General features: G+C 50.7%; 1 protein-coding gene across 13 annotated transcripts in view; it reads left to right on the forward strand.

Moving 5' to 3' along the window:
• The first annotated feature begins 4520 nt into the window (after positions 1 to 4520).
• The window catches only part of CAMK2B (calcium/calmodulin dependent protein kinase II beta), a 108380-nt gene continuing 94741 nt past the window's right edge, over positions 4521 to 18159 (forward strand). For 3 of the 13 annotated variants that reach the window (XM_030797191.1, XM_030797190.1, XM_030797192.1), the window contains exon 1: positions 4538 to 4825. In XM_030797191.1, the coding sequence (XP_030653051.1) occupies positions 4761 to 4825 (65 nt within the window). In that variant the 5' untranslated portion in view covers positions 4538 to 4760. Of the gene's footprint in view, positions 4826 to 4996; positions 5156 to 18159 lie in introns of those variants that run through there. The other 10 variants (XM_030797193.1, XM_030797195.1, XM_030797202.1 and 7 more) reach the window with 9 other exon arrangements.

Consider the following 18159-nt stretch of genomic DNA (forward strand, 5'->3'; position numbering starts at 1 on the left):
GGAACCAGCCACAAAGTCAGGCAGATCCAGATGCCAATACTAAACTAGCTGTCTGACCTGAGGCCAGTTAGAGTCTGTGTCTCAATTTCCTCATTTGTAAAAGGGAGGCAATGATAATGCTATGAAGTTTATTCAAAATGGTGGACGTTGGACTTTTAGAATGGTTTAGGGCAGGTGATGAGTGAATTGTAAATTGTAGCTATGTCCTTCATCATCACTATCACTATCACCACCATCATCATCGTCACCAACACCATCATTGTCACCAACACCATCACCATCCCCACCACCACCACCATCAGCATCACCATTACCACCACCATGACCATCACCATCATCATCACCAACACCATCATTATCTTTATCATCACCACCACCATTGACACCACCACCACCATTGACACCACAACTATCACCACTGGCATCACTACCATCATCACCACCACCAGCATCACCATTACCATCATCATAACCACCACCACCATCGCCATCCCCACCATTATTACCATCATCACCACCACCATTACCACCACTACCATCACCACCACCACCATCATCACCACCACCCCACTATCACCACCACCATCACCAACACTATCATTATCATTATCATCACTACCATCACCACCACCACCACCGACACCACCACCATCATAATCACCACCACCCTTACCACCATCACTATCATCATCACCACGATCACTACCACGACCACCAGCACCACCATTACCATCATTATCATTATCACCACCACCACCACCATCATTACCATCATTATCATAACCATCACCACCATAGCCACTCCATGTGCTTGCCACTGTGTCCTGTATGGGCTGCCATGTCAAGGGCCAGATGAAGGGAGATGGATGGACTAGGGTCTTCCTGCTCTGGGAACCACAGCCTGCTCTCCCTGGTGGATGGCTGGGCCTGAGAGAGGAGGTGCAGTGACACCCTCCCACATGACAGCAGTCCCTGGAGGTGAGGGGGACAGGGGAGGCGTGGCTTTCTTTGGGATAATGAACCCCATGTGCAGCACTTTTGGCTCTGCAGATGTGATGCTTGTTGCCATGGTGACTGTCCTAACAATAACCTCCCAGAACTGATATTCCCCACACCCGCCCCAGCTGCCACCTGGGAGGGAGAGCCCTCCTCGCTTACGAAAGCAAGCTTGAAAGGACAAGGTGGGAGGCAGAGATGACACGGGGGTTGGGGTGGAAGTGGGCCCTTCCTGAAGGCAGGGGTGGGAAGAGGGGAAGTCTGGGCCTCTCTGACCAGAGCCAAAGCCAGATGAGAGGGCTTCTGGAATCTGGGACCAGAGAGTCATGACCGGAAGTCTTTCTCCCTTCTACCCATTTCCCTGTGATAGGGAGAAGCCTTCTGGGTCTGAGGGTGGGGAGTGGGCTGTTTTTTGAGTGTTAGTGTGGGGTCAAGCTGTCTGGGTAGGGACAGTCTGGCTGCCTCTGATAGCCCAGCCCTTCCCCACTGTCTGGTGCCCAATCACGCGGACCTTCCTGCGCTCGCCAGGGTAGCTCCGCTTCATACCTCTAATATTTCAGCTCGGAGGAGGGACTGCCTGGGGGTCCCAGGTGCTAACAGGTACAAAAGGCGGGAGAAGTATAGGATACAATGAATCTCAAATTGCATCTCTTAGTGACCCCACATTCTTGTGTAACCCTGGTCCTGGGCAGCTTCTCAACTTTTGAAAGGTGACCTCGGCCGGGTGCAGTGGCTCATGCCTGTAATCCTAGCACTTTGGGAGGCCGAGGTGGGTGGATCATCTGAGGTCAGGAGTTTGAGACCAGCCTGGCCCACATAGCTAAACCCCATCTCTACTAAAAATACAAAAATTAGGGTGGTGGGTGCCTGTAATCCCAGCTAGTCGGGAGGCTGAGGCAGGAGAATTGTTTGAGCCCGGGAGATGGAGGTTGCAGTGAGCCGAGACTGTGCCACTGCACCTCAGCCTCTGCAACAGAGCGAGACTCCATCTCAAAAACAAAAAACCAAGAAAGATGACCTCATAAAAGACCACCTAGTGTGCTGCTGTGTCCACACTCAGGGCTCCAGGAAGCCCTGTGAGTGTGGATCTGTTTGTATGGATGTGTTTGTGGGTACATGTGTGTTTGTGTGTGTGTGTGTGTGTGTGTGTCTGTGTGGGACACTGGGGTTTGAATCATAGTCATTCCGTGGCTGTGTGACTGTGGGTAAATTACTTTACCCCTCTGTCTCTCCATTAAACCATCTAGTAAAATGGGGATAATAATAGTACATGCTTTATAGTTTTGTTTCAGAATTAAATGAGATAGCACATGTAAACTGCACAGTGTCAGCTGTCATTAGGATGCCAGCACCACTTTATCATCTCCTGGACATGCCGGTAGGAGTGTGTGTGGCTTCACAGTAGCCTGGAAAGAGTCCGACTTACAGAGGGGTGCAATTTTCTTTTGTTGTCTTGTTATTTGTATTCTTTTTTTCTTGAGAGAGGGTCTTGCTCTGTCACCCAGGCTGGAGTGCAGTGGTGCGATCTCAGCGCACTGCAACCTCTGCCTCCCGGGTTGAAACGATTCTCATTTGGGATTATAGGCAATAGGCCACCACACCTGGCTAATTTTTATATTTTTAGTAGAGATGGGGTTTCACCATGAGAGAGCCAGGCTGCTCTCAAACTCCTCACCTCAGGTAATCCACCCACCTTGGCCTCCCAAAGTGCTGGGATTACAGGCGTGAGCCACCGTGCTTGCCTTGTTATTTATATTCTATTGTGTGGCCCTACCTCGTCTTTCCAGAGCTCAGAAAGGGAAAATGTGGATGCTTCCAGCAGATGCTGGAAGAAACTCCTGTGGGGTTAAACACAACGCCAAGAACAAACCTCAGACTTGGCCTCCAGTCCTTTCTCGAGCCCATGCCAGTCTGTCTGTTAGGATGGCCCAGGATTCTCTGAGTCCAAGTCTGACATGGACGGGGTCTCCCTTCCTGCTATAGTCCTGCTGAAATCAAGGCCAGGATCCCTCTGCCTCCGCAGCTGGGGGCTTCCCCAGGTGGCCCAGCATTTGCCTTTGGCCTGAGAGTTTCTCGTCCTCTAGTGCCTTCTGGGTGCAGGTGGGTCGATGGCAGGGACTTGTTGCCGTGTGTTCTACTGATTGCCCAGCAGTCCCATGCCAAATGCATCCTGGCCCAGAAGGGCCCTGGCTGCCAGCACTCAGAATCCCTTTATCCCCTCCCTTATCCACACGACATTTATTGTGGCTTCTGGGGCTTGCCCTGGGCTGGCCACGAGGTGAGAGGGATGAGCAGGATAGGCCCAGAATTGGTCCTTGGGGAGCAGTAAGGAGGTCATATCAGGGCAGCAGCATGACCCAAATCCAGAGCTGGCTGCTGGAAACCCCCTCCTCAGAGCCTGCCCAGGATGGACCCTGTCAGAGGAGTGTGGGGATGCTGGAGCCCAGTGGTCTAAAGTCCCGGTTCTGGACAGCAGCCCTGGTGCCAGGCCTCAGGGAAGGCTGTTTTGTGGGAAACCGGGTCGCCCTGCCTCCTGCCTGCCTCCCTGCACTATCCTCCTCCTTGGCTGCTTTCAAGAGGGGGTTGGGGTGTGTGGGCCCTCCTCCTCTAGGCAAAAGCAGGGGGCAGGCAGGTGGACCGTGCTGGAAAAGGAGAGAATGTGTACCTTTACCTGATCAGGGTGGCTGTGAGCTCTCAGGCCCCCCAAATTGCTGATGGAGCAGCCCCTGTTCCCCTGGCTCAGGGTCCCTTGGTCTGGACTCCGAATGTTGCCTCCATTTGTCTGGGACCTCCGTTCCGGACAACCCAGCAACCAGTCTTTGGAGAAGTGAGGGGGAAGGGAGGGGCTGGGACTAAGGGGAGGGGGCAGGCCCCACCCTTTCACTTTCTCATGCCAGTGTCCCAGTGTGTACGTCCGGCCTTCTGGGCGGTTCCTCCTGGCCAGGCAGCCTTTGTGGCATGTGTGGCTGATGGAGACTGGGCAGAAGGGATCTGGCAGCATCTCTTCCTGAGGGTGTGAGGAATGAGTCCTGTGGAGGGCAGCACATGAGCCCTCTGCCTCCAGGTGGGCCCCAGTCCCCTCCTGCTGTCAGGCTCAGTGGGCCTTCGAGAGAGAGAGAGAGAGAGAGAGAGAGAGAGAGAGAGAGAGAGAGAGAGAGATAGAAAGAAAGGAGGCTGCGTTCATTATGTGCACTCTTCTGTGTTATATGAAAGCGAGGGGTCGGCAGCAGCAAGTGGCCTGCGTGCGCGAGGTGCGGGCGTGGTGCGGGTACAGGATGAAGGCGTCAGTACAGGGCGCGGGTGTGTGTGTGGGGTGCAGGGGCGGGCAGGGGCGGGCGCGCGTGTGAGTGCAGGTGCAGGTGCAGGTGCGTTGCGGGTGCGGGGCACGGGTGTGTGTGCAGGGCGCGTGTGCAGATGCAGGGCGCCGGTGCCCTGCGGGTGCTGGTGCAGGAGCAGCGTGTGCAGGGCGCGGGGAAGGCGCGTGCAGGGGGCGGCGGGCGGGGCGGGCGCGGCGGCGGCGGCGGTGACAGCGGCGCCCGCGCCTCCCCGCGCGTAGGTGTGCGGCGCGCTCCTGGCGAGGACGGAGCGAGCAGATCTCGCGTGCGCTCGCCGCCCGGCGCAGCCCAGCCCGGCCCCCGCCTGGCGCCGCGAGCCGAGGTGTCTCCCGCGCCCGCGCCCGTGTAGCCGCCGTGCCCGCGAGCGGGAGCCGGAGTCGCCGCCGCCCGAGCGCAGCCGAGCGCACGCCGAGCCCGTCCGCCGCCGCCATGGCCACCACGGTGACCTGCACCCGCTTCACCGACGAGTACCAGCTCTACGAGGATATTGGCAAGTAAGAGCAGCGGCGCGCGCGGGCTGGGCCGGGGACCCCAGAGGGCCGGGACCTCCGGGACCCTCCGCGCCGCCGTCTCTGGGCGCATTGCGGCCCCGCGCGCCGCCGGCTTCTCTGGGCTCCGGGCCCAAGCGCACGGCCCCGCGCGGCCCCGACCCGCGAGCCCCCGGCCCCGGGCCCGGCTGCCAGACCTCAGCGCGCGCGGCCCTGCCCAGCTCTGCCCAGCGCGGCTGCCGGGCCGGGGCTCCGGGCTCGCGACTTGGCGCGGCGGGGGCGGCAGCAGGTGTCCCCGGAGCGCCCGGCAGACGTGACGCATTTGGCGGCGAGGAGGTCAGAGAGGAGGGGCGCGCGGGGGTGGCCGCCGGGCCCGGAGCGCCGGGAGGGGTCGGCTGCGGCCCCAGAGGGTCGTCCCCGACGCGGGTGCGCTGTCTCCACCCCCACCCGAGCGGCAGGCGGCGGGGGTGGCGGGACCTGCTTGCGCCTGCTCCTGCGCTTGGCCCCATCCGCGCTGGGGGTGCCGGCGTGGGAGAGCCTCTGCTGTAGGTCCCCTGGGGAATCTGGGTTCTGGAGGATTTTCCCCCAGATTCTTCTGGAAACAGGAATTTGGAGGTGTGGGGAGGACGAGGTCAGGGAGCCTGGATCAGGTCATGGGGATAACGGGGAGAGACTAAGAGCCTGACTGGGTTGCAAATTTCAGGGTCATCGAGGTGGATGGGGGCTGGATTTTGGACTGTTGGCGGGGGCGCCCTAAAGGGGAAGGGGCTTTGAAGGTTTGTTTGAAGTGGGACCTCACGGGGAACAGGTGCCGTGGCTCCCGTTCTCTCCTTAGCAGTATGAGCAGTGTGGGGCGAAGGTCTGGTTCGTGGTCCCCAGACCCGGCTTTGCCCCTGGGGTCAGAGATGGGGAGCGCCTCAGGGGCCTCCTGTCTGGCCTGGGGTCTCCCGTCTGAGAATCAAGGTGGCTGAACCTGGCATCCCCAGGGCTAGCTTCAGAACTCCTGAATCTCCAGCCTGACTGGGCCAGAGCCCCATCCTCCTCCGTCCTCCCCCATCCTCCTCCGTCCCTTCAGTGCGGGCGGTGGGGGCGCTGGCGGTGCTGGCGAGATTTCCTCTTACACATCCAGCAACAGATCCTTTTTTTCCTTTACTAAATAAGTGTCTGGTGAAACCTTGTGGTGGGTGAGGGACGCTGATCATTGATAATTGTGGAGTGCGGAGCTGGAGGAGTGTGGGGGTGTGTTCATTCCCCACTTCTCCCTGCACGTGTGGAGAGGATTCGGGTAGGGGGTAGGGATGTGGAGCCCAGCCCTGTGCAAGAAGCCCATGCTGGATGGGTGGGGTGGGGGGCCAGGCTGGCTGGGGGACCCTTCCTTGGATGGATCTGGAGAGCACCCCAGGGCTGAGACCTCGAGGGAGGGGGCGGGCCCAGACCCCTTCATGCGTATCCCTGAGTGGGTGGCTGGCTCCCCAGTCTTCACCCCTCAGATGCACCGATCTACCCCTGTCTGTCCTCTTGGCCTCCAGAGGTGTCCTGGCCGCTGGAGGGGCAGGTGGGTGGCAGTTAATGTGCCTGGTTCTCTGAGGAAGAGAGCAACAGTGGGAAAGTCAGTCTTTCCACAGGGGCCTTCTTGTTGTCTTCTCTGCTTGTGCTCAGAAGCACCGAGGCCCTCACAGCAGGTGTCCCTGGTCTTCTCCAAAGAAGCCACTTTCAAGACCTCCCCATGTGCCCCCAGTGTCCTCAGCCTGCAGCTCACTCTGGCTGTTCCTTCTTCCCTTTGCTGCGAGCCTCCCTGTGTCCAGCAGCAGTGTCCGGGTGGCCAGCTCCCCGCTGAGCCTCCGATTCCAGTGCAGCTGGATGTCCTGTTCAGTGCCACCCATACTGGGGAATGGAGGTCTTTGGGGCTGCCTGGGGAAGCTTGAGAGAGGTGGCTCCAGAGGTAGAGACCAGCTGGGGCTAAGACTGCTGGGCTTCTCTGTCAAGCCAGAGAATGAGCTGCTGCTGGAAGGGGGCGAGCGTGGCCTCCTGAGCGAAAGCACTGGGAGCCATGCATTGTGAGGTGAGGAGTGGAGCCTGGCATCGAGGGGAGCCCCATGACCTGGGACAAGAGGAGATGCCCAAGCCAGGAGCAGGCAGCTCAGCCCAGTGCACCTTTGTGGAGCCCTGCTAGGCGCCGGGGTCCCTGGGGACGCCAAGGGCCTACCACTGCCCTGCTGTGGCGGCTCTTGGGTAGGGAAGGGACCGATTCCTTGGGGCTGCAGCCGTGCCACAGAGGTGGACCAGGGAGCTGGGAGGGCAGAGCAGGGCACCTAAGGGGGATGTCTGAGGCCAGGGCTCAGTTGTGGGCACTCAGCCCGTTTGCAGCGCTGGGGTCCCTTGCTTGATATGTTGACTAGTTGTTGACAGTGCCCGCCTGGGGCACAGTTGGTGTTGCTTCCTGGCCCCAGGTGGACATGTCCAAGTTTATTTAAAGCTGCAGCCACTGGCACCCAGTCAGGTGGCGCTGAGCTCCCTGACCAAAGGAAGGGCTTGGCCTCAGGCCCACAGCTGCTCATGTATGACAAGGCCACTGGCCTTTCCCCTCCCTTACCCCATCCTTTTCTGCTCTCTGCTCCCGAATCTTCCCCAGAGGCCTGGGCAGCCGGGTCAGCCAGCCAAGAGGGGCCGCTTTCTGGGGCCCTGCCCTGCCCAGCTCTACAGGGAGTGTGTGCCCTTCCCTGCTCAGCCTGGCAGGGCTCACAGACACTAGCCTGGTGGCCCATGTGGGAGCAGTTGCAGAGCAAGGCAAGGAAGCCCTCAGCCTGGCATGGCCCAGCCAACAGTGCGGTTTTAATTTTTTTTACATTGGATAAACTTTAAAAATCCAGAAAAACCCCAGGAATAATAAAATGAACACAGTATCTCTTCTACACAGAATTGAAAATGGTTAATCTTTTGTCATTTTGGCTTTAAGTCCTTTTTAAAAAAATTTATAAGAAGTATTACAAAGAAATATTAAGTAACCCATTTTCTTCCAACTACTGCTTTTATATTTTTCCTCCCAGGCTCTTTCGGGTACATTTACACATGGATATAAGTATCCATAACTAATATATAGGATTCTTTTGTGTGGGTGTTTTTCTTAACTTTACATAAAAAACCTGGAACTTGTACTTTTCACTCAATAGTCTTGTTGACACCTGTGCTCGTCGATGTGTTTGATCGTAGGCTGCTGCATGGCGACCTGTAGTGTGAACACTGTCCTGCCTGCCCCCATCCCAATGGAAATCTAGGTTGTCTCCTGTGTTCCATTGTCACCCAGCACACCGTGGCCAGCACTGTCACGGCCCGGGCCCTGAGTGCGTCTAGGGTGCAGGTGTGAGAATTTCTTTAGGGTGTGTCCCTGGCAGTCGGGCTGCCGAGGAGGGTCCGCGTGTCTTCTGTCTTTGCAGGTGCTGCCACTCTCTCTGCTGTGTCCACTCGTGCAGCAGCGTTGGGGCTGCCCCTTTCCCTGGGTGCTGCCATTCCTCGGGTTGGCAGGTTGTCACTGTTGATGGGTTGTCAGTGTCGACCGTTTGTTGGGTAGGAAGAGGTCTCACATTTTGTATTCAGCCTCGTGAATCTTCCATTTTTGGGGAGTTGTCTCTTTTCAAACATGGAGAGCTCCCTAGAAGAAAGCATCTCCCACGAGGTTTTGGATATCATTTCAGGGGTTCATGGGCTCCTCCTTTTCTGGGGGAGATGGCAGCTAGGGCTGGGCCATGTTGTAACAACACCTAATGTGTACATTACTTTAAATGTTTGATTTTATTTGATTCCAACTGTCCAGAAAGGCCCTTCTTCCCAGCCCCATTTTACAGACAAAAAACCGAAGTTCAGGAAAGGTTGGCAACTTGCCCAAGCCCAGGCAGCAAGAATGGCCCCTGAGCTCCAGTCCAGGGCTTCTCCCACCCCTCCCATCTCTCCCACTAAACCTCAGATAGTCCCAAAACTGACCTTGATATGTCCTTGACTCCATCCAGTGGTACCCCAGTCGCCAGCGAGCAGGCTATATCCTGGGGCGTGTGTGGCCTGACCGCTGGCGGGGGCATCACTGTCAGCTGGCGGATGCCTTCTGCCGAGAGGCACACTGTGAACCAGCGAATGGCCTGCTAGGTAGTTAATAGATAAACTTAGGAAATTCAGAGCGAATCAATTTTTGAGTCTCCAAGCTCTGAGCCGGTTGCCAGGGAAGAGAGGAATGGAGGAGGAGGGATCATCGTATTTGCTTTCTCTCTCCCCAGAGCACACCAGGCACTCCCTGCCTCGGGGGCCTTGGCCAAGCTGCCTCTCTTCCCCTGACCCCTCACAGCTCACTCCCTTGGGCTGCTCAGCAGGCTGTCCCAGACGCCACCTGCCCTGGCTCTCCTTTTGCCTCCCCACTCCTCCCTGCCCCTCCCCCGAACTTGTCTTCTCCCTGGCACTTTGCCCCATCTGATGTGCTGGACAGCTTACCCACAGAGAGGCGGAGGTCCGGCCCCCTGCCCACGGTTGTGTCCCCAGTGCCTGGCCTGAGGTGGGGAAGGGGTGAGTTGGGTGGGCCTCTGCCTTCCAGCCTGGCTCCCAGGAGGCCAGCAAGAGTCCTCCTGGTCTTGATTCCTTAATGTAGGGTAGTTTAAAAAGAAGTCGCACATGCTGAGATTGCTGGCAAGATGTGCATTAAGGTGATGCTAGTTTAGTTACTATTTAATGGTATTTTTATACCATAACCTACTTTGCTGAGAGCTAAGAATATATCTGCATGCTTGCTACCAGGACTCTTTTCTTTTCTGGTAACAGTTGCTAGCGCTTAAATGGTGCTTATTATATTAACGTGCTAGATCTGTGAAGTAGGTACTGTAATCATCCCAAGTTTACAGGAGAGGTAGCTGAGGCACAGAGAAGCCCCATTCCCCAGTAAAGGTCACACAGGGTCAGGATTTGAATCCACATTCTGCTCCTCTCAGAAGCTCATTACCCTACTCTATTCTGTGCTTTAAAAATGCTGTAACTCTACTGGCTGACTCATAGCCAGCTTGTGGTCTACTCTGACCTGAGGCTTTTGGGCACCTGTCCTTGGCCGGCTGCTCACCATGATGTATTTGTGCTTTTCCAAACCAAGGGCATTACCTCTAGGTTCCCCTTTGTGAAGACGTTATTTCCTTTTGTCATCAAAGACAACCAACACTCTGACTCCATATGACACCAGCAAGACTAGAAATTTTTATTTTATTAATTAAATTACCAGGGCAATATGATCTTGTAAAACACACACAGACACACACACACACACAAACCAAGTAATACAGAAGTACGTGCAGTAAAATGTGACTCGTTTACACTCAAGTTCCCTCACTCTCCAGAGGTACCTGGCCTCTTAATTTTAATGTCAGTATGAGGATATGTGTGTGTGTGTGTACATATATACACATCTACATATATAGCAGATATATATGATTTCAAAACACAGATGGAATCACCATATATGTGATTCTGCAATCTGTTTGCCCAACACTTTCATGACGACCCCCCGTGTCAGTAAGTCTTTTCTTCAGCTAAGTGCCTTCCAATTCTTAGCAGAGAAATGTGTGCATACGCGTTGGCCACATTTTTTAAACCAAAAATTGGGACCCATCCTCTAGCAAGTGTGATGGGGTATAAGAGGATGCTATATTTGAAATCAGGGCCTGAAAGGTTATTAGGAGGGCCCAACTATTGTGAAGGAAAGCTGTGTTCTCAGCACGACCAGCTGCAGGGGCTAGGCCTATGGAGGTGGGTGCAAGTGGACTCCTGCCGAGGTCAAAGGCCACAGGACTAAGGATGTCTCAGGTCTCACTTGAAAGAACTGAAGGATCTATTCCCATCTTTCCATCCCCCTTTTCTAGGAATCCTCAAGAGCAGAGGGGAGAGATATGCAATGTTTAGGTTTTGTATCTTCTACTTAAAAATTCTAACAGGGATGTTTCCCTCATTTTTGCTCCATTGGCCTTTGAAGAGTCTATATTGAGCCACCCTAGAATTTAACAGTAATTTACTAGAAGAGACCAGGTGGAGATAAGTGTGCAATGTCTGTCCCTGGGAAGACCACTCCCATTTCCCTGTGTTCCGTGATGCCACCTCCCTCATCCAGGCAAGAGATGTGGCCTTTCTGGAGATTTTAAATATATTTTAAAAAAATTTAATTCTCTCTCTCTTCCCCCACAAAAATGGAATCTGATTTGATTATTTTTAAAGCCTCTTTTACAGCTGCAAGTCACTTTGTTAGTGCAGAAACATAAAAATGCATTATGTATCAACTTGGTTTTTAAAAAATTATCATATTGGCATATTACACAGAAATGTATATTTTATTCATATAAAAATTTGAATTTATTTAAAATGAAAACATCCTTTGATGTTAGAGAAAGGTGGTGTTGCTAGCTGCCAAACTTTTGGGTGGCTTTTGTCTCCTGGGTTAGAGGGTCACTTGTTGAGGGCTCAGTTCCTGGTGGACACAGTTCTTTTTGTATTGACATAATTACCCAAAAATAACTTATGATTCTTTGTTAAGCCAGATAGAAGCTTTTGTTGAATTCTAGAACAGATTGGCAACAACCAGGCAAAGATTTAAGAAGATTTTTTGGGAGGAAGCATAATGGCACACTTGTACAGGGTGGAATTTGGGACCCACAGTTCTTGTTTCCTCACTTTGTGAGCAGCAAGAGAAGCCTGGAGGGCAGGAGCTGCTGTCCCCCTCACGATGAAGTACAGCAGGTGTTATGCCTTTTGCTGTAATGCCCTCTGGGTGTCAAGCACATCCCAGTGAGTGCCGTTTCCAGCAAGGAGCTGAGGAGCCCTGATTCTGTCACGCAACACACCCTGAATTCAAGTGCTGAGAACAGTGCCTGGCACACAGTAGGTGCTCCACAGTGACTCAGCAATGGTCTGGGTCACTCAGGCCTTGCACCTGGGACTGCTTCCCAGAGCAGTGGCACACCCACCCTGTAAAAGATGAGGGCCTTATAAGAGGTATTGGGTGGCTCTGCAGGTAGGCCTTGGGGGTATTCTGATGTCCAGTCTGGGTAGACAGTCTTGTCACCTGGTGAAATGCAGTGGCAGGGCTGTCAGCACTTATATGTCTGTCATGGAACTTGACTCCAAGAGGCTTTCAGCCTTCAGCTCATTTCTTAATGAAGTTGTTCACATGACTTCTTGTTTGTTGAGGTGCTGTCTGATTCTCAGCGTCTGTGAGTTTGATCCAGGCCATTAGTTAGGCGCTTTCTGGGCAAAGAGTATGAGTCTGGTTAGGAGCAGACCCTCCCAAAGAAGATGACCACGTGGTGGTTCTCAGCCCCGGCCACACATGGGAAGCCCCTGAGGAGTGTTCAGTCCCCATCACATTTAGCCAGACACTAGGGAAATGGGGTATCAGCATTTTTTAAAAGCTCCCAGGTGATTCCAATGGGCACTGCATACCTAGACTCTGCAGAGGAGTCTGCACCTGAGGCCAGACACTCGCCTAAGTCCACACTCCTTCATATAACCCTTGGTTCTTTCAGAGCCCACCTAGGCATGAATTTAAAGTTTACCTTCATTTTCTCTACATTCACAATGACATTACTGCCCCACCGCCCACCCCATCCAAGTTATCGAGAGCACCATTGTCCAGAAGAGATAAAATGTGATACAAAGTTGAGCCATATGTGTGATTAAAAATTTTCTAGTACTTCAAGAAGAAACAGGTGAAAGGAACTTTAAAAATATATTTATTTAACCTTATATCCAAAATATCGTTTCAGAGGCCTGGTGCAGTGGCTCATGCCTGTAATCCCAGCACTTTGGGAGGCCAAGGTGGGTGGATAGCTTGAGCCCAGGAGTTAAGAGACCGTGGGCAACATGGCAAAACCCCATCTGTACAAAAATAAAAAAATCATTTCAACATGTAATCAAAACAAAAATTATTAAGCTATTTTGCATTCCTTTTTGTACTATGTCTTGAAATCTGGTGTGTATTTTACCCTTACAGCACATCTCAGTTTGGACCAGGTTCTTATGACTACATGGTGACAGTAACCACAATATTGGACAACACAGGTCCAGAGCTTCAAAATCACCATTTTTTTTTTCATTTTTCCTGGTTTCTTTTAAGAATAATAGTTACATTCATAGTTGTCTTAGTCTGTTCCTGATTTCTTTTTGCTCTCTTGAAGACGTACTCATTTATTCAGCAAGTCTGGTTGCCTGTACTTACCATGTGCCATGGGTGCTTGGGAAACAGTAGTGAACAAAGCAGTCAAGGATGCCTGCCTTTGGGGAGCTTATATACTGCTGGATAGAAGCAGGCAATAAACATAAATACTAAACAAATTATATGATAGGGTAGAAGGTGTTTAATACCTCTGGGAATAATTAAGAAGACTCAGGAGTGCCAGTTAGGAGGAAGGTTACTATTATAAAAAGGATGGTAAAGCCAAGAAAAAAGAAGACTCCAATTGCTAAAATCAGGAATGACACAGGGGACCTTACTGCCAACCTTACAGAAAAAATATTATAAGGAAATAACTATGAATAATTATGTGCCCTCAAGTTAGAGAACCTGGATGAAATGGACAAATACTTAGAAAGGCACAGACTACTGAAACTGACTCAAGAAGAAGTAGAAAATCTGAATAGACCTATAACAAGTAGAGATTGACTTAGTAATTTAAAATTTTCCCACAAAGGAAAGCTCAGGCTCAGATAATTTCATTGGTAAATCCTACCAAACATTTAAAGAAGAATTAATACCAGTCTTTTACAAGCTCTCCCAAAAAGTAGAAGAGGAGAAAATTCTTTCCAATTCATTCTGTGAAGCCAGCAATACCCTAATACCAGAACCAAAGATATCACAAAACTACACACTGTTATCACTTATGAATGCAGATGAAACATCCTCAACAAAACACTAGCAAAATAAATCTAGCAACATATAAAAAGGATTATTTATACATTATGAGCAAGTGGGATGTATCCCAAGAATGAAAGGTTCATTCAGCCTACAAAAATCAATCTATATAATACACCATGTTGCTAGAACAAACATAGAAACTGTATGAACCATTTCAATAGATGCAGAAAAAGCATTTAACAAAAACCAATACTATTTCCTGATAAAAACTCAATAAACAAGTAGAAAGGAACTTCCTTAACTTGATAAAATACATTTGTGAAAAATCCACAGCTAATCTCATATTTAATGGTGGAAAATTGAATGTATCTGCTCTTTCCATTTCTAGGCAACATGGTATAGGAGATTCTAGCCAGGGCAATTAGGCAAGAAAAAGAGATAGAAGGCTTCCAGATTGGAAATAAATAGTTACAGCTACCTCTCTTTTCAGATTACATGCTTTCATATATAGAAAATCCTAAGGAATCCATTTAAAAAACCATTAGAACTAAAAAAATGAATTTAGCAAAATTGCAAGATATAAGACCAATATACAAAAATCCATTGTATTTCAATGGACTAGAAGTTTAAAATAACAAAATTAGGAAAAACAATTTACAATAGCATCTAAAAAATAAAATACTTAATACTAAATTTAATAAAAGAAGTACAAGACTTGTACATTGAAAACCACAAACCACTGTTGAGAGAAATTAAAGAAGACCTAAATTAATGGAAAGACATCCCATGTTCATGGATTGGAAGATTTAATATTGTTAAATAGTAGTGTATTCCAAATTGACCTACATTTTTGCTATGAAAATTCCAGCTGCGTTTTTTGCAAAAATTGACAACCTGGCCCTAAAATTCACATAGGAATGCAAGAGACCCAAAATAGCTAAAACAATCTTGAAAAAGAAGAACAAAATCGGAGGACTCACAGGTTCTGATTTCAAAACTAACTACACAGTTGTAGCAATCAAGACGGTGTGGTATTGACATAAGGATAAATACATAGATCAGTGAAATAGGATTGAGAGTGTAGAATAAATCCATACGTCTATGTTCAGTTGATTTTTTACAAAGGTGCCAAAACAATTCCAGTGGAGAAGAATAATGGTCCATTCAACAAATGGACAATTGAGTATCCACATGCAGAAGAATGAGGTTGGAGCTGTACTTGACACCATATACAAAAATTATTTCAAAATAAATAATAGATCTAAATGTAGGAGCTAAAATCACAGAATTCTTAGAAGAAAACATAAGAGTAAATCTTTGCAACTTTGTATTAGGCAATGGTTTTTTAGATATGACACCACAAGCATAAACAACAAAAGAAAAATAGTTTTGCTGTTGGGCTTCATTAACAGTGAAAACTTTTGTATTCAAAGGACACCATTGAGAAAGGGGAGTAGAATAGTCCATAGAATGGGAGAAAATATTTGCAAACCATGTGTCTGGTAAGGAATTTGTATTCAGAATACTTTAAGAACTTTTACTACCTAACAGTAAGAAGAAACAATCTAATTTAAACATGGGCAAAGGACTTAAGACATTTCTCTAAAATAGGTAACAAATGGCCCACAGCATATGAAAAGATTTTGGCATCATTATGGAAATGCAATTCAAAACCATCATGAGATGCCATTTCACTCTTACTAGGATGGCTATTGTCAAAAAGACAGATAATAGCAAGTGTTGGTGAGGGTGTGAAGTTGGAATGCTCATTCATTGCTGGTGAGGATGTAAAATGGCACAGCTACTATGAAAAATACTTTAGTGGGTCCTCAAAATGTTCTATTCTTAGGTATATGCCCAAGACATATGAAAACATATGTCCACACAGAAACGGGTTCATAGCAGCATTATCCGTAGTAGCCAAAAAGTAGAAATAGCCCAGATGTCCACCAGCTGATGAATGGATGAGGAAAATGTGTTATATCCATACAGTGGAATATTATTCAGGCATAAAAAGGAATGAAATACTAATAAGCACTGACACATGCTAAAATGTGGATGAACCTTAAAAACATCATGCTCAGTGCAAGAAGCCAGTCACAAAAGGCCATGTGTTGTTTAATTCCCTTTTTATGAAATGTCCAGAAAAGGCATACCTGTAGGACAGAAACTGGAGCGAGAATGGATGGAAAAAGGATGGGCGGTGACTGCTAATGGGTAGAAGTTTGGTTCTGAAGTGATGAAAATGTTATAAACTTAGATTGTGGTAATGGATATACAACTCTCAATATATTTAAAACCACTGAATTATATACTCTAAATGGGTGAATTGTTTGGTATATGAATTAAATCTCAATAAAGATGTCAAAGAAATAAAACCTACTCAGAAAATAAAAGCTCTCACATCTGGATCTCGATGTTCACATTGCTGAGAAGTGAGCTTAGAAATTAAAGTGACAGCCAATGCCCAGCTCATGGTTGGCGGCCTCCCCTAATCTTCAGGACCCCAGCAGAAATGTGGCTTTGGCCAGGCCACCTTCTCTGAGCCAGCCTCTGCTGCGAAGTGTCTTCGCAAACAAAAAACTGAGAAGAAGCCTTGTCACTGGAGCATCTGACTGGTGCCGGATGACAGCATCTCTAAACTTAGCCAGCCCTCTGGGCCTGTGCCTGATGTGAGCTCAGGCCAGAGGCACTGGGGAGGGCCAGGCTCCTGCTGGCCCAGGAAGATCCAGGAACCTGTGAGCCCTCACATGAGCTGGGCCTGAGGCGGGTTCTGACCTGGAGTTCCGGGACACATGACACATTGGGTGACCCTTTCCAGAGACCAGCACAGGGGAAGATGCCATCTGTACCACCTTACTTTCAGGGCTGTGTGACTGAGGGTTCCACTGTGACTAGGAACCCAGTACGTGCCCTGGCTTCCAAACTTTGCCCCCATAGCCTCACCCCACGTCTGGGCCTCACCTCACATCCTGGGACTCTATTTTGCTTGTTTCCTGAGTGGCCCTTGGGACTGTCCCATCAGAAACTCCAGGCCAGGCCTTTGTAGCAAGGCTGGGGCTGTAGCCTCCCATTACTGCAGTGTGAGGTGGGCCTCAGGGGTCCCCTCCGCCTGTGCCCTCTTTCCTTCCTCAGAGAAAGCCTGGGCCCCTCAAGTCCTTGTCGGGGCCTCATAGCAGCAGGACGACTTCCATTGCAGTGTGGGACTTCTGAGGCACAATGTGTGTGCCCTGAAAGGCAGCCCAAGGATCAGGGGAACGGGACGGAGCGAGGGAGTGCTGGCCTGTCACTCAAGACCCCAGCCAGGCAGCGGGAGGTGGGTGGAGGCTGGGCTGGGTGCTGGGATGCCAGGAGCCCATCAGGGGTGATGGGCCTAGTGGCTAGTGAGAAAGTGGTGGTCACAAGGCCGCTGCTGAGGAAGCGCACCAGCCCCGAGGGTCCTGCTGTCTCCCTGGAAATTAATGTGGCTGAGCCTGTACTCCTCCTTTGACAGAGCTGGGGACCCAGCTGTCCTGGGCCCACTGCCCACCACCACCCCATCCCCATCCTTTCATCATAACAGCCCCAGGGACTGACAGAGAACACCCCTTCCAGTCAAAAACCCTGAGAAAAGCAGTGATTTTGGTGCTTTTCACAATTCCTCTGCATGCCTGAGGCCAGGTTCATTTTATTCTTACATTTTTATTCTCTGATTGACATTCACAAATTCTTATCTTGACCAATTGTCCACATGACATCCAACCCAGGACAGCCTGTCTTGCGGGAGGTGTTACTCTTTCTCTGTCTCCTCTGTCTCTCTGTTTCTCTCCCTCTCTTTTTCTCACTTCATGTTTCTACTTTTTCTCCCTCTTCTGCTTCCTGGTCTTTTCTAGGCTCTTCCTGGTGTGGTGACGATGGTCACTGGGCACCCCCCTCACTTTATGGGGCAGCCCCTCCCGGGCAGGACCTGGGACTGTTTCTTTCTCCAGCCGCATCATCCTCCCCTCCTTCCCTCCGTCTTCCTCCCTTTCCTCTTTCACTTAAAGGATCCTGTCTTCTGGGGGGCCCTCCTTCTCCTGCCCTCCCAGGTCCTCAGTGGCTCATCCCTAGCTCTGAAGGCCGTTCTGGGGCTTTGCATCCCCTGAGAGTGTCGCAGGCACTTCTGGGTCTCTGCCCCAGCCCCCTACCCCCCCGCCACTGACACCTGGCTGAGCTATTTCCCCCAGTGGGGGCTGAGGATGCTGGAATAGAGTTGTCATTTTTAATTCCACTCACCTCCACTTTCTGGCACCGAGGATGGAGGCTCTGGAGTGTGGATGGACCAGAGCACAGCCTCCCCGTGACTCCTGTGCTGTTTCTGTGGCCTCACTGCCCTGGGGTAAATGTGGGGCTCTTCCCAGCCTTGGTCACCTATGGGGGCATCACCAGCAGGAAGCACACACTGGGGCTCAGTTTCCCCCTCTGGGCTGTGGAGACAGAGATGTGGTGAGGAAAG

Source organism: Nomascus leucogenys, chromosome 17 (assembly GCF_006542625.1).
Source record: "Nomascus leucogenys isolate Asia chromosome 17, Asia_NLE_v1, whole genome shotgun sequence".
Classification (NCBI taxonomy): Eukaryota; Metazoa; Chordata; class Mammalia; order Primates; family Hylobatidae; genus Nomascus; species Nomascus leucogenys.